The 13101-nt window shown below is 35.0% G+C and overlaps 2 protein-coding genes across 2 annotated transcripts; both read left to right on the top strand.

Moving 5' to 3' along the window:
* Positions 73–3594, top strand: LOC104760693. The gene is made up of 5 exons (XM_010483658.2): positions 73–367; positions 640–689; positions 779–2419; positions 2502–2598; positions 2747–3594. The coding sequence occupies exons 1-5, from the start codon at positions 250–252 to the stop codon at positions 3349–3351; spliced, it is 2511 nt and encodes an 836-aa protein (XP_010481960.1). The 5' UTR covers positions 73–249; the 3' UTR covers positions 3352–3594.
* LOC104760692 (glucan endo-1,3-beta-glucosidase 7-like) lies at positions 6293–8450 on the top strand. The gene is made up of 4 exons (XM_010483657.1): positions 6293–6438; positions 6523–7190; positions 7695–8024; positions 8156–8450. Exons 1-4 carry the CDS (start codon positions 6378–6380, stop codon positions 8402–8404), a joined length of 1308 nt encoding a protein of 435 aa, XP_010481959.1. The 5' UTR covers positions 6293–6377; the 3' UTR covers positions 8405–8450.

Genomic DNA, 13101 nt, shown 5'->3' with positions numbered 1-13101 from the left:
CAAAACGCACATTCCATTGTTATCAATTAGATTTTTTGCTATCACTACTAGAATTTTCTCACCAAACACTGAAAGTACCATTTCAACCAAAGATTAAGTCAAGAAAACAACTCAAACCAAACAAAATAAAAATAAAAATTGTGTACTATTGAGTCTTTAGAAATAAACCTTAAAGCTAAATGTATGTGCAGAGACTTGTCTTTTTTTGTGTCTTCTTGATTCTGGACTCAAGAGTGAAAAGAAGAGAAAATGAGTTTGAATGGCGAAAAGAGGATGATGAAAAGGTCCGATTTCGCTCAGAAGTTGTTGGATGATCTTCGCGTTCGGAAGGAACAGCTTTCAGGCTCTAAGAACTGCCTACCAACAGGTAAATAATCAATGAACAAAACACTGAATCTGAAGAGAGATAGCATGTATCTTGCTAGGTTCTTGATCTTTTTTACAAAATTTCCTGACTTCCTCAGTTAGATCTAGTTGAAGTAACCAACAAAGGCTAAAATGCTCCTTGCCAGTTCATCAAGGCTAAATAGAGATTTTTTCTATATTATTAAGTATTACCAATAAACATTAATCTAGAACAGATTAGACTAGTTACATGAAAAATCTCTGTAATGCCAATTTATTTTTTCGTGGTTGCAGATAACTATGCATATATTAACAGAGGATTTAAGGGATCCAGAGCAAAATCTGTAAGCTATAAAGCATCTTCTGAACTTTCAATATTCTCAATGAGCCTTTTCATTATCTTGTTAATATCAAATGGTTTGTTTGCTCTCAGACAACATTTCAAGAACTCACTAGCAGCAGCGTAGAGGCTTCAAATCAGTTAGTTCCTTATGGAAAAGGCCGGAGCATGGAGAAAATCGATCTTTCGAAAGCTTTAGCATATGCACTTGAGAATGCTGGGAAAGCTACAAGAGGAGATCCTTCAGGGAGTGCCTCAATCATTAGCTTCTTGCATGAAGTAGGAAAGAGATCTTTGGGAGAAAGAAGAAGCAGTCAAGTTTCGGTGCAACAACAACAACAACAACAACAACCTTCCTCAAGCAGTCCCATGATTCATGTTCATATCAAAGAGATTTCAAAGGGAGCTCAAAAACTGAATCAGATAATTAAAGCATGTAGCAACGGCCTCAGTTTTCGTAAAGGGAGGTACTCGATACAATGCGGTGAACAACTCATGGAAGGTGCTATTGACTTGGAAAAGTCTATCCGTTTGCTTGTAGACATACAACAAGCTTCTGATTACACAACGAATAAACAGAGGAAAAACAGAATCAAGCTGCTTGACGAAAACGATGATGAAGATCAAGATGAAGCTCATAACCAAAATTACCAAAAGATCAAAGAAGTCGCCAAGGCAGATATCGAGATGAGACTATTGGCACTTAACTACCAAGAGGATAATAAGAAGAACAAACATAGAAGAACAAGTAGTTGTGGAGATACAGAAGAGAGATCACTAAAACCTCAGAAAGGAAGGATTCCAAGTGTTGTTGCCAAGTTGATGGGACTAGGAGAGTTTCCAGAGGATGGAAAAGAGACCAACAACATACATGATAAATCCACTAAATCTGCAGAGAATCTCACAAGGCATAGAGTAATGCAAGCTAGTGAAAATCTTGTTGAACAAAAGGCACCAAGGAAGTCAACATCATTGGATTTAGTAGTACATAAAGAGACTCAAACCGCGAGTGAGATGAACTACAAAGCCAAGTCTCAGCAGAAAGATAGAGAGAAAGATGATTCAATTTCAAACAGTAGAAAAAGAAGCAAAGTTTCATACAAGAAGGATGAAGAAGTGACGACGAAAATTGCTATCAGAAGGAGTCCATCTCCAACAGAACATAAACATAAGGTTGTCGCGAGGAAGCCTTTACAGAAACTTAGTTCTGAGAAGAAACTAATCTTTCATAAACCTGAGGAAGAAGAGATCACCAAGAAAGAGAAGTTGCAGCGAGAATATAGCGTAAAGCCCAATCAATCACCAAGACCTTTGAGTTCAGTGGATATACAAAAGAAGCTACCCCTCACAGTCACAGACAATGCTAAAGCTCCAAGGAAAAGCTTTTCTCATGTTGAAATAACACAAAAGGGAAGAGAAGGAGAGGTGCATAAAGCCAAGATCCGCGAGAATAAAAACCAAGGTATATATAATCAAAATGAAGGATTGTGCAAAGTAATGAAGCGACCAGAGATTAAGAAAGCAGATGTAAAACATGATCAGTTACGCATAAGTGATAATGACTGTAATAAGATGAAGGAAGAAGCAGAGACATGCATCAAAACTTCTCAAGTTTCAGGTGCTGAGGTCCAATCATCAAACAAAAGTGTGGTAGAACATAAGAGAGGAATCAAAGATGACTCAATTCTTCTTATTGCCGCGGAGAGAGTCACATGCCAAGCTCCATTAGAAAACGTAAGCTTATTACTGTATATAAACTTCACACACCATCTGTATATATTAACTCTAATCTCTGTGTCTTGATTTTCATGAGCAGCATCATGGGATTATGTTCACGGATGGGATAGATCAACAAGCTCCAATATCAAAGTTTAATGGAAATTCAGAGAGATTACCCAAGACAATATGTAAAGGTAAGAACAAAACAAAAACAATGTATGTTTTGAAAACATATCCACATATCCAAGGCTTCATTCTTTACTCATGATAGAGCCACAAGCATATTAGGCAACAAGTAAGCGATTTTTTTTATGGAACTAAAATAAGTTTCAATTATTTCAGGAACCAAAGAGGAGGTAGAAGCTGGTTTACCTTTGTTGGAGAAGCGACAAGAACACCGGAAACAAGAAACCACAGATACATTGTCTGAAAATGAAATTAACCTCAAGAAAATATTTGTGAAAAGCCAACTATTTCTAGACACAGCAAAGGCACTTTTCAAACTCAACATTCCACCAAATGTTTTTCATGACGCCTCCGTTGAAAGCGATTACTATCAAGAAGACAAAAATCTAATCCTCGAATGTGGCTTCGAGCTTATGAAACGAAAAAGGAGATTTCAAGAGTTAAGTGTACATCCTTTCGTCAAGGTACCCATCAGTTCCTCTAAAGTAAACTCACTGGACCATCTTATTAGACAAATGAGCAAAGAGTTAGAGAAGCTGCGAGCCGACGGTAGAGATTACAACATTGGATCACATGTTGAAGACTACGTGTTGGAAAGAGATGTTCTCCATAAAGACCCAAACTTGAACTCAATGTGGGACATGGGTTGGAACGATTCCATGCTCGCCTTTATTGAGAAAGATGATGTTATGAGGGATATAGAGAGGGAAGTCTTCAGTGGACTCTTGGAGGAGATAACAAGAGATCTTATATGCATATAGACGAGACTCTTCTTTCTCTCCGAGTCAAAAGTGAACTCTTGTTACGTTTTAGGTGATCACTTATCTTCAGACATTAATCCACTTCGTTAATGTTTTGTCTGAAAATGGTTTTTTTTTTTTTTCAACCTTGTGTGAGCAAATGATATGGTATGGAAATCGAATCGATGGTCAGAGTGAGTCTTTTGTGTACTGTCAATGCGATTTGATGTAACAACTAACAAAAATAGTAGATTCGTAGGTGTACTCTTTAGTTTCTTGCGTGGCTAATAAGAATATAGGTGCGTATTTGATGAAAAATAAAAGTCTAATCATTTCATAATAAACACAAAAAGTATACATTCCCCAAATTATATCTTCAAACTATCATATCTACTTCTTAGTTATACTTTTCAAAACTATCTTTCGCTAAAATTCCCAACTTTATTCTTGGTTTGATCTATATGAGTTTTATTCTCAGTTTTCCATATAGGATTTCGAAAATTCTTTAGTTTTATTCGTGAAGAGAATGTATACTATAAAAAAACAACTGAACTTGATAATGTATATATGGGCAAAATTAGGTCCAGAACTCTTTCAAATTTTTTAAAATAATTTTTTTAAAAGTGTATATGTTGTGGGGGAAAAGTGAACTTGATGAGGACCAATGAACTTTTCATCCCAAAACAAGTAACTATAAAACAATATTTCGAGATTTTAGTAACAAATATTTGGGTTTCACGAATTAAGAACCGTAAATCGGGTCCAGTTTACCATAAAACCGTTGTAATTCTTAATGAGTACAAATTATAAAATTTTATGATTTTAGTCAATTTTTTTTTTTTTAGTAGTTCTCTTACGGCTTTCTATTGTCTTACACTCTTACTAAGTTTGATCTTCGGTTAAATCCTCAAATCCAAGATTTAAACCGTTCTGATTCCCACAAAAACGCACGTATAACATATGAGTTGGATCATACTGTCTATTGGTCTAAAATGGAACTCAAACTATCTAGTTTTAAGTTGAACTATGTAGTCTTTTAACTACACAATCAACAATAAAATTCGTATACCATTTTGCTCGGAAACGATTGCTACCACTACCACTCGATAATTTTTGGAAGTTACGTTACAATACAAAATGATTCAAACAACCCAAGTTTGAAAACTGTGGTTCAAATGTTAGGCCTTTTGTTGCTTTTGTTTTAATAATTTTCCCCGTCTTTTTGAGGAAAAAAACAATAGTTAAAACATGCTTTATCTTTTCCTTAGGCCACAGCAAAAGCGACAGCTTCTTCTTTATTATTGTTCTTTTTCCATCTTTGTGGTAGATGTTGGAATGTCTAATTCCTTGCTCTCCTCCTCCACCACCTTCGGTGCATTGCTCCATTTCTTAGTCGAGAAGGAATATCTAATTAACACAAAGCCATCATTTTAAACTAGTTAATAATTAACTATGTGCTGAATGCTTCATTAAGAGTGGAAAATAATTCTAATTTATTCTAATATTTCTGTCTCACTTTTTCATGTAAGTAATTAACTAAAGACACTTTAGGATTTTAATCTTCTTTTATTGTCTCTTTTAGTTTCCATTCAACACGTACTTTGAACATTTCCATGATGTATTTTGTTTCTTTGTCAAGTACTGTATGTAATATCTTTTTCCTCGGAGAGTCTATATGTCTTAATTTGTGAATAAACATTTCCGCAAGTTCACTATTGTTAAAGCACCAAAGTAAAACCCACTTATCAAATTCTCTAACTTCTAAATGTGTTGGAATACAATCCAAGTTCCACAACTGAATTTTGATAAAAACTATCATTATAAAGGATTAGGACTAATCTATTAATTGTCAATTGGTTTTTAGTTGGAAGCCCAAGATAAGCCCAAATTTAACATGGTATCAGAACCTAAGGTTAAAATTTTGGTGGATCTAGAAAAGTGGATACGGACATGCCTCTTATTAACCCGAGTAATGGAGGCCCAAGAAGGGGTTTATTATCGGTCCAAGTGAGATCGGTTCGAGATTGAGTTATCATCTCGAATAGGCATGTTAAAATCCCATATATGGTCCTTGATTTGAAGGGGAGATTGTTGAAATACAATCCAAGTTCCACAACTAAAGTTTGATAAAAATTATCATTAATATATAAAAGGTTAGGGCCAATCTACTAATTGCCAATTGGTTAGGGCCAATCTAGTAATTGCCAATTGATTTTTAGTTGGAAGCTGAAGATAAACGAAATGTAACAAAATCTAAACAAACTAATAAATGTATGTCAGAAGTATATGACTATATTCACCGGTATCTTTGAAATTTTAAATAGTCAGCTAGTCGGCTTATAAACAAAATTATACTATAAACTGTGTCAGAAATGTTCTGATTATACAAGCAATATTCCTTGAGGTGTGCAAGAGTTTTTTTCTTTTCTTTTTTCTCTTTGGTAACAATGCCGAGTTCTTTGTTATATTATTAAAAGCACTCTTTATTTATATCTAATACTAATAGTAGTAGTCTTCGTTTACTAAAGAAAGAGACAGTATTAGTTTTCTCTGACAAATCCAAAGCTAAATTCGTTTAGTATAATCCAAACAAAAAGGAACTGTGTACATAAATCCTGTATTGACCAATTTAAAATTAAGGGGATGCATGGTGCATAGATTTTTCCACTTATTTAATATACTAAACAAGAACTACTAAATACGTTGACAAGAAAAAGGAACTATTAAGTACTAGGATAAATACTTAAAGAAAAAGAAAAAAAGCCTTAAATGTATTTCAGTTTTGTAGGTATTATACTAACTTATCATTGGTCCAAATCAAAAAGAGAGAGTAATCGTGTCTTTTTACCATTTTAAATTTTCGAAAGTATTACATTTTACCTTAACAACGTCGGTCGTTTTCTACATATATATATATATATATATATATATATATATATATCTATAGTTCTACTCCATAGTTTTCTATAATATAGGGACAAACGAAAGTTACAAATCAGAACAATTCAAATTCAAAAGAACACAGAAAACGAAAAAACAGAGCAGCCATGGCAGCTTCTGTTTATTCATTTCTCCTACTCTTCTTCTCCTCATGTTTACATCTATCAAGTAAGTTCTAGTTTCAAAAACTCATTTACAGTTTCATATTTAAAACTTTCTCTAAATCTGATTCTTTCACATGTATCAAAACAGAGTCTCAACCGTTCCTCGGAGTAAACTATGGCCTTACCGCCGACAATCTTCCACCTCCCTCAGCCAGTGCAAAGCTTCTTCAGTCCACAACTTTCCAAAAAGTCCGGCTTTACGGATCCGACCCGGCTGTAATCAAGGCCCTCGCAAACACGGGGATCGAGATCGTTATCGGGGCATCTAACGGCGATGTACCCGGTTTAGCATCCGACCCGGGTTTCGCCCGAACCTGGGTTGAAACCAACGTGATACCTTATTATCCAGCGAGCAAGATTGTTCTTATAGCCGTTGGGAACGAGGTCACAACCTTTGGCGACAATACCCTCATGTCGCAGCTTCTACCTGCTATGAAAAATGTACAAAGTGCTCTCGAGGCGGCGTCTCTTGGTGGCGGGAAAATTAAGGTCTCGACGGTACATGTAATGTCGGTTCTGGCCGGGTCAGACCCTCCTTCGACCGCGGTATTTAAACCGGAACATGCTGATATATTGAAGGGGTTGCTAGAGTTTAATAGTGAGACCGGGTCACCTTTTGCGGTTAACCCGTACCCGTTTTTCGCGTACCAAGAAGACCGGAGACCCGAAACGTTGGCCTATTGCTTGTTTCAGACTAATCCTGGCCGTGTCGACCCCAACAGCAACCTTAAGTATATGAACATGTTCGATGCTCAGGTTTTATTTTACTTCCTTTTGACATATTTTAAGTTTTAGCTACTTTAATCGAAGTTATTATATTTGAACCAAATATATTTAGTGGACAGAAAGTATTTCATGAATTTTTTGATGTATACTTAAAGTTGGGTAACGAGATGATATATTNTTTTTTTTTTTTTTTTTTTTGATAAATTGAATGAATTTTTCTTGTAGTTTTATTCTGACAAAACACTTTCCTTAATCAAAAAGTTTAGCACATTTAGTTACGTCAAATGAATGAAAAGTGAAAATTGTGCTCTAGGAAGAAAAAGTGGTATAAATCAGTAAAGGACACAAAGTGAGTGTACCTATTAAAGTTAAGTGGAAGGAACACAACTGATATTGAAATTTGCAATTATGGATTCATACTTTTAGGAAAGGAGACTAAATACGGAAAACTTGATTTGTAATATAGAAAGGAAAAAAAAAATGAGATCAAATCTATTTTGTGGTTTACGGTGGTAAAAATTTGGTTTTGTGAAGGTTGATGCGGTGTATTCAGCTTTAAACTCAATGGGGTTTAAAGACGTAGAGATAATGGTCGCTGAGACTGGGTGGCCATACAAGGGAGACCCGGAAGAGGCTGGTGCAACAGTTGAGAACGCTAGAGCTTACAATAAAAACCTCATTGCTCATTTGAAATCTGGGTCCGGGACGCCACTTATGCCCGGGAAAGTGATCGAGACATACTTGTTTGCATTGTACGACGAGAATCTCAAGCCTGGGAAAGGTTCAGAACGAGCCTTCGGGTTGTTTAAACCTGATCTAACCATGACTTACGATATCGGGCTCACCAAGACTACCAATAACCAAGTACGTTTTTGTTTATGAACATATGGCTTTATATGATATTAATTTAACGTGAGGCAAGTCCAAGCAAGGCACTACATGTCCTCTTATTTGTCTAAACCAAACCATATGTTATTTTTTTTTACGTTTCCCAGTCTTCCATGGCTCCACAGTCGCCAACAACGCGACGTCTACCACCAGCCGCCGCCCCGACAGGGCAAACCTTTCCTGCTCCGCCGCAGATGATTCTCCCTTCACCTGTTACTCCCTCGGACAAAAACTCTGGACAAACCGATGTTCACAATTCGACTCCGCGCTCTGCCTCTCTCGCTCACATTTGCCGTTCTCTCTCTATTTCGGCATCGATGTTGTTTGTCTTCGTTTTGTATGCATTGATCATGTAGTTCATCGATTTTCAAGAGTTGAAATGTTTAATTTTATATTTTGTCTTATACTATCTAAATTAAACTAATTGAACCGACTAAAAAGAATATAAACAAGAGGCATTTGCAAAAAAATATATTTTTTCAATACTCTTTTACAAAAATACACTAATTTGTTGTTTATTTTCTATAATACATTTTTCGATATACAAAATAACTAAATTATAAACTCTAAACTCCAAAAACTAAATTCTATTTTTAAAAATTACACTCTAAATGTAAAATAAGAAAAACAAAAACTTTTAAAAATTAATTTAATATATTGTAATGAGTAAAAATGAAAATGGTCAAAAAAAGTATTCACAAGTAAGTATTTATAAAAATTTCTCTATAAACAAATAAATTACCACTAATTTAAATGATTTATAATCTAATATTTCTTTCTTCTCAGAAGAATATCATTCACGTTTTTTTTTGTATTTAACTTATATTATGTCTTTTAATACTTTATTAGGTTTACTTACAAATGTTCTTGTTGACTATGTTGTTTTATGATAAATATATTGTTTTTATTATGATATTTATTCTTCATACCAATTAAATCAATAGAACTAGCTAAGAATACGTACATTATAACTTATAAACAATACTATTTATAGTGATATATATATATATATATATATATATTTTTTATTAGTTTATTTAATATTTTAATTACGATGAAAGAGTACATATATACTGTTTGTGTTTGGTTTTATAATATGTTTTTAAATTTAAATACAACATCTAAATCAAAGTAGATAATCTTCAGAGATTATTTAATCACACAAATATTTGCAATTGACCGATTAATTTCAAAGTTTATGTTGACTACGAAAATTGAAACTTAAAAAAGTCAATGTTAAATTCAAAAAACTTTTTTTTTTCGATTAACCTAATTTGTATAATCAATGAAAATTTTAGGGATTCATTTTCAAAAGTGAAAGTTGAGGAATAATATTGCAAATATGCAAAAGCTAAGGGATTTAGCGATTATTTTCTAAGCTTGAAGACTTAAATAATCATTTCTTTACATCACAAATGGCTAGTTTTGTAAATATTCTTAAGTTATTTTTTTATAATGTGGATCTAAACTAGAACATTTTCTATACTGAATGAGCTCAGTGTTGGAAGGCCACTATCCAAAAAAATATGATCGGATATGCCACCCTCTTATTTCGTTATTAGTTTATCATTTTTTTAATACTGAAAACTGAAGGATATGTCTAAAAAGCCTTGTAAAATATTGAATATTACAGACCCAACCAAACTATTCGACCCGAATCCAATAAAACAGAGCATCCGAACAAAAGATCCGCTATCTAGAATCCTAAATCCCTAAATCGCGAAGTCTAACTGTTAAAGATCAGAAAACTTGAATAACTTCTCCTGTGGAAAAAAAAAGCGCAGCCGTTATCTCTGATTCCAGATCTCAGTGAGTTCTCTGCATCTACTCCCAACGACTTATCTTCTCCCGGTTAGTAGTACCCATCAACTTTGGAATCTTCTCCCGGTTAGTAGTCTCCATCGCCGAAAATTACCCAGGGCGATTAAATTGGAATTGGTAAGATCATTTGCTTCCATTCATCTTGTTAGTCTCTCGAAATTGCTCAATTGGCATCCCATTAGTTTGGTTGTTTGGTTTGTTTAAAAGAATTTTTGTCGTTTGGTTGTTCTTGTTCGGTCTCAGCAATGACTATTGTGAAAGATGGTGGTAGAGTTTATGAGTCAACAACCGAAGCCGCCGTTGATCATGTGATAGCTCCCACAGAAGTACCTCTAACAGAAGCGTTTCCGACAAAACAACTAGAAACAACAGAAGCTCGTCCCACAACAGCAGAAGCTCAAACTGGAGAAGTAGCACCTCCCACCAAAAGAGGGGAAGCAACATCTTCTACAAAAGAGGGAATTACGAAAGAATTGCATGAGGAGGAAGAGGAGGAATCAAAATCCAATGCTCAGGTAGATACATTAGTTTGAGCAATTGTTGATAAGTGTCAATTAATACAAATTTACAAGAAATGATGGTTTGAGCAAATTCGGAGAACTAGAAAAACTAAGTCAGTGTGTCTATGATTGCAGGATACCAATAACGATGATAATGCTGCTGATAATGATGATAATACTGCTGAAAATGATGATGATGATGCTGAAAATGATGCTGATAATGATGGTGATGATGCTGATAATGATGATTCAGGTGAGGAAGATGATATTTATGAAGATGTTGAGGAAGATGAATCCCAACCACCGCCGCCGGAAATGTTATTTAAGGAAACTGAATACAACAAGGGTGGTAAGGTAGGAAGCAGGTGCCTTGTGACCCAGACAGTGGAATACATAGAGACACTTGAAGAAGAAATCAGTTGGTTCAAGAAGCATTCTCAATTCAAGCATGTATTCCACATGCCTAGGGAGTCAAACCACATGGTGCAAGGTTTGTGGATGCTTCTTCTTTGTACAGCTTGTACAAACATGGATAGAGAGTGTTGGTTTGTAGTGAATGGAGTGCCTATTAGGTATTCTTTGAAAGAGCATGTGTTGTTAACCGGGTTTGACTACCATGAGTACCCACCAAACTACAAAAAAATAGGGGGCTGGTCATTTGCAGAAAGGATGTTTAAAAGGATTGAAAAAATAAAAATTGAAGATGTGGAAGCGAAGCTGAAGAAAATGAAGAGTAAGAGCTCAACTGATAGAATGCGGATGACTATCTTGTACTTCCTGTGCAAGGTAGTGAAAGCTAGCTCTAAGGGTGATGGGAACATAGACTCGGTCCTTCTAAGTGTTGTTGATGACATAGAAGCTGTGGAGAAGTTTCCTTGGGGGCGTTATTCATTTGATGAGTGTATGAAAGGGCTTTGGAGGGTTATGAAGAACATGAAAAGGTCGGTGAAAAAAAAAGCACAAACTAGCTTTTGTGGATTCATTGTTCCTCTGGAGGTATTTTTCAGTGAATATTTTTACTTTTAATGTGATTGTCGTATGATTTAACACTCACACATTGTAACTTTATGTGTAGATTCTGGCATTTGAGTGTATTCCACATCTTGGAAGAAAATTTAGAGAAGTTGTACCCGCAGAGAGGGATTGTCCAAGGATGTGCAAGCACAAGTTCACCGAAAGTTGCATGAAAGGTTTTTCCTTGGAAGAAATTAATGCAGCAGTTGGGAATAAAACGGTAAAAGTTTGTGTAGATAGTTTGAGAACTTTGAGTTGATAGTTTAATTAATCATAGGATATGTTATGTGTTTCAGGCTATTATTAGCATCTTGGAACCAGACATGGATGAGAAATATCTTTTGAGGCGCATAATAGATGAAGGTTTTGATGATGGGATAGGTGTAATTGACCCAATTGTTGATTGTTGGAGAGACAGTCTAACTGTACAGAAGAAGAAGATATGGTGGAAAAGGTAGTATAAACTGGACTTGGCTGGTAAAAGTCTTATTCAAGTCCCTTATACTGCAAATGAAATCCCATAAATTGGAAATTAAATTCCGGAAATTGGAAATGAAATCCCGGAAATGGGTGCATAGATTAGGTCAGTAAAGGAAGCAATGGAGAAAGGGTTTGAGGAAATCATGAAGAAGCTTGTTGACTTAACTGATAGAGTGAAGGCTCTAGAAATGTATGTATCATCGCAGTTAGATAAAGAAGCTGAAAGAATAATTTATTGTCATGAGAGGCCAATAAATTTTGGTCCGGGAACGCCAACAAATTGTGGTCTGGGGACTTCACATGACACCGGAATTAGTCAGAAGACGCCTAATGACCCCGTATCTGCTAATGTTGAGGGTATAATCGAGTACTTTTGTGAAGTTTATTTGATGGTGGAGTTATGCATTATTTGTTTTTTTAGTAGTCTGTTACCAAAATTATGCAGTTGGTCAGGAGAAGAATTAAGAGAAGGAGAATGAGAAGAATCAAGAGAAGGAGAATGAGAAGGATCAAGAGAAAGATCAAAAGGAAATGGAAGATCAAGAGGAAATGGAAGAACAAGAGGAAATGGAAGATCAAGAGGGAATGGAGGAACAAGAGAAGAATAAGGATCAAGAGAAGAAGAAGGTGAAAGCGAAGAAATCCAATATGAATGACAATATCACTTTAATAGAAACTAGGAAGAAGCGAAGAAGGGAACCTTCCAATCTGCTTAAGACACCATACACAAGTGGTGGGAAGCAACAACGAAAGTAGGATTGTGTATTTTGGGATTCGAAAGTAGTATTATCTTTGGAAGACTTGTAATGAGGTTGTATTTTGATGTTATTTAGGTACAACCCTTTTTAAAGTACAACTATGTGTAATTCAGTTTGGACAACTGGTTTAATTTAGTACAACTACAATATTAATTTAGTACAACTACAATATTTTTGGTAATCTTAAAGTACACTTTTTTGGTTATAGTATGTACGTTTTTGTAAAGTACAACTGGCATATTTTGGTACAACTACGTCTTATAAAGTTTTACACCAAAAAAGGTAGATAGAATTTTCCATGGAGAACAAATACAAATACGTCTTAGAAAAATTTACAACAACAAAGATAGATAGATTATCTTCCATGTTATCATTCACGAACTTACAAAGATGATATTCTTAATCTAGCCCACACAAACTACCACTTAGAAAGTAACTCCTTCAGCTTACCAATCTCATATTCTTTCTTGGATAAGCGCA

The sequence above is a fragment of the Camelina sativa genome, chromosome 18 (assembly GCF_000633955.1).
Source record: "Camelina sativa cultivar DH55 chromosome 18, Cs, whole genome shotgun sequence".
In the NCBI taxonomy this organism is placed as follows: domain Eukaryota; kingdom Viridiplantae; phylum Streptophyta; class Magnoliopsida; order Brassicales; family Brassicaceae; genus Camelina; species Camelina sativa.
The sequence above is the reverse complement of the archived record's forward strand: the minus strand, read 5'-3'. Positions and strand labels throughout refer to the sequence as shown.

Coding starts and splice junctions, on each gene's coding strand:
- LOC104760693 (XM_010483658.2), top strand. CDS start 250: ATGAGTTTGAATGGCGAAAAGAGGATGATGAAAAGGTCCGATTTCGCT. Junction 690..778: donor AGGGATCCAGAGCAAAATCT/GTAAGCTATAAA, acceptor GTTTGCTCTCAG/ACAACATTTCAAGAACTCAC. Junction 2,420..2,501: donor GCCAAGCTCCATTAGAAAAC/GTAAGCTTATTA, acceptor TTTCATGAGCAG/CATCATGGGATTATGTTCAC.
- LOC104760692 (XM_010483657.1), top strand. CDS start 6,378: ATGGCAGCTTCTGTTTATTCATTTCTCCTACTCTTCTTCTCCTCATGT. Junction 6,439..6,522: donor CTCATGTTTACATCTATCAA/GTAAGTTCTAGT, acceptor GTATCAAAACAG/AGTCTCAACCGTTCCTCGGA. Junction 8,025..8,155: donor CCAAGACTACCAATAACCAA/GTACGTTTTTGT, acceptor TACGTTTCCCAG/TCTTCCATGGCTCCACAGTC.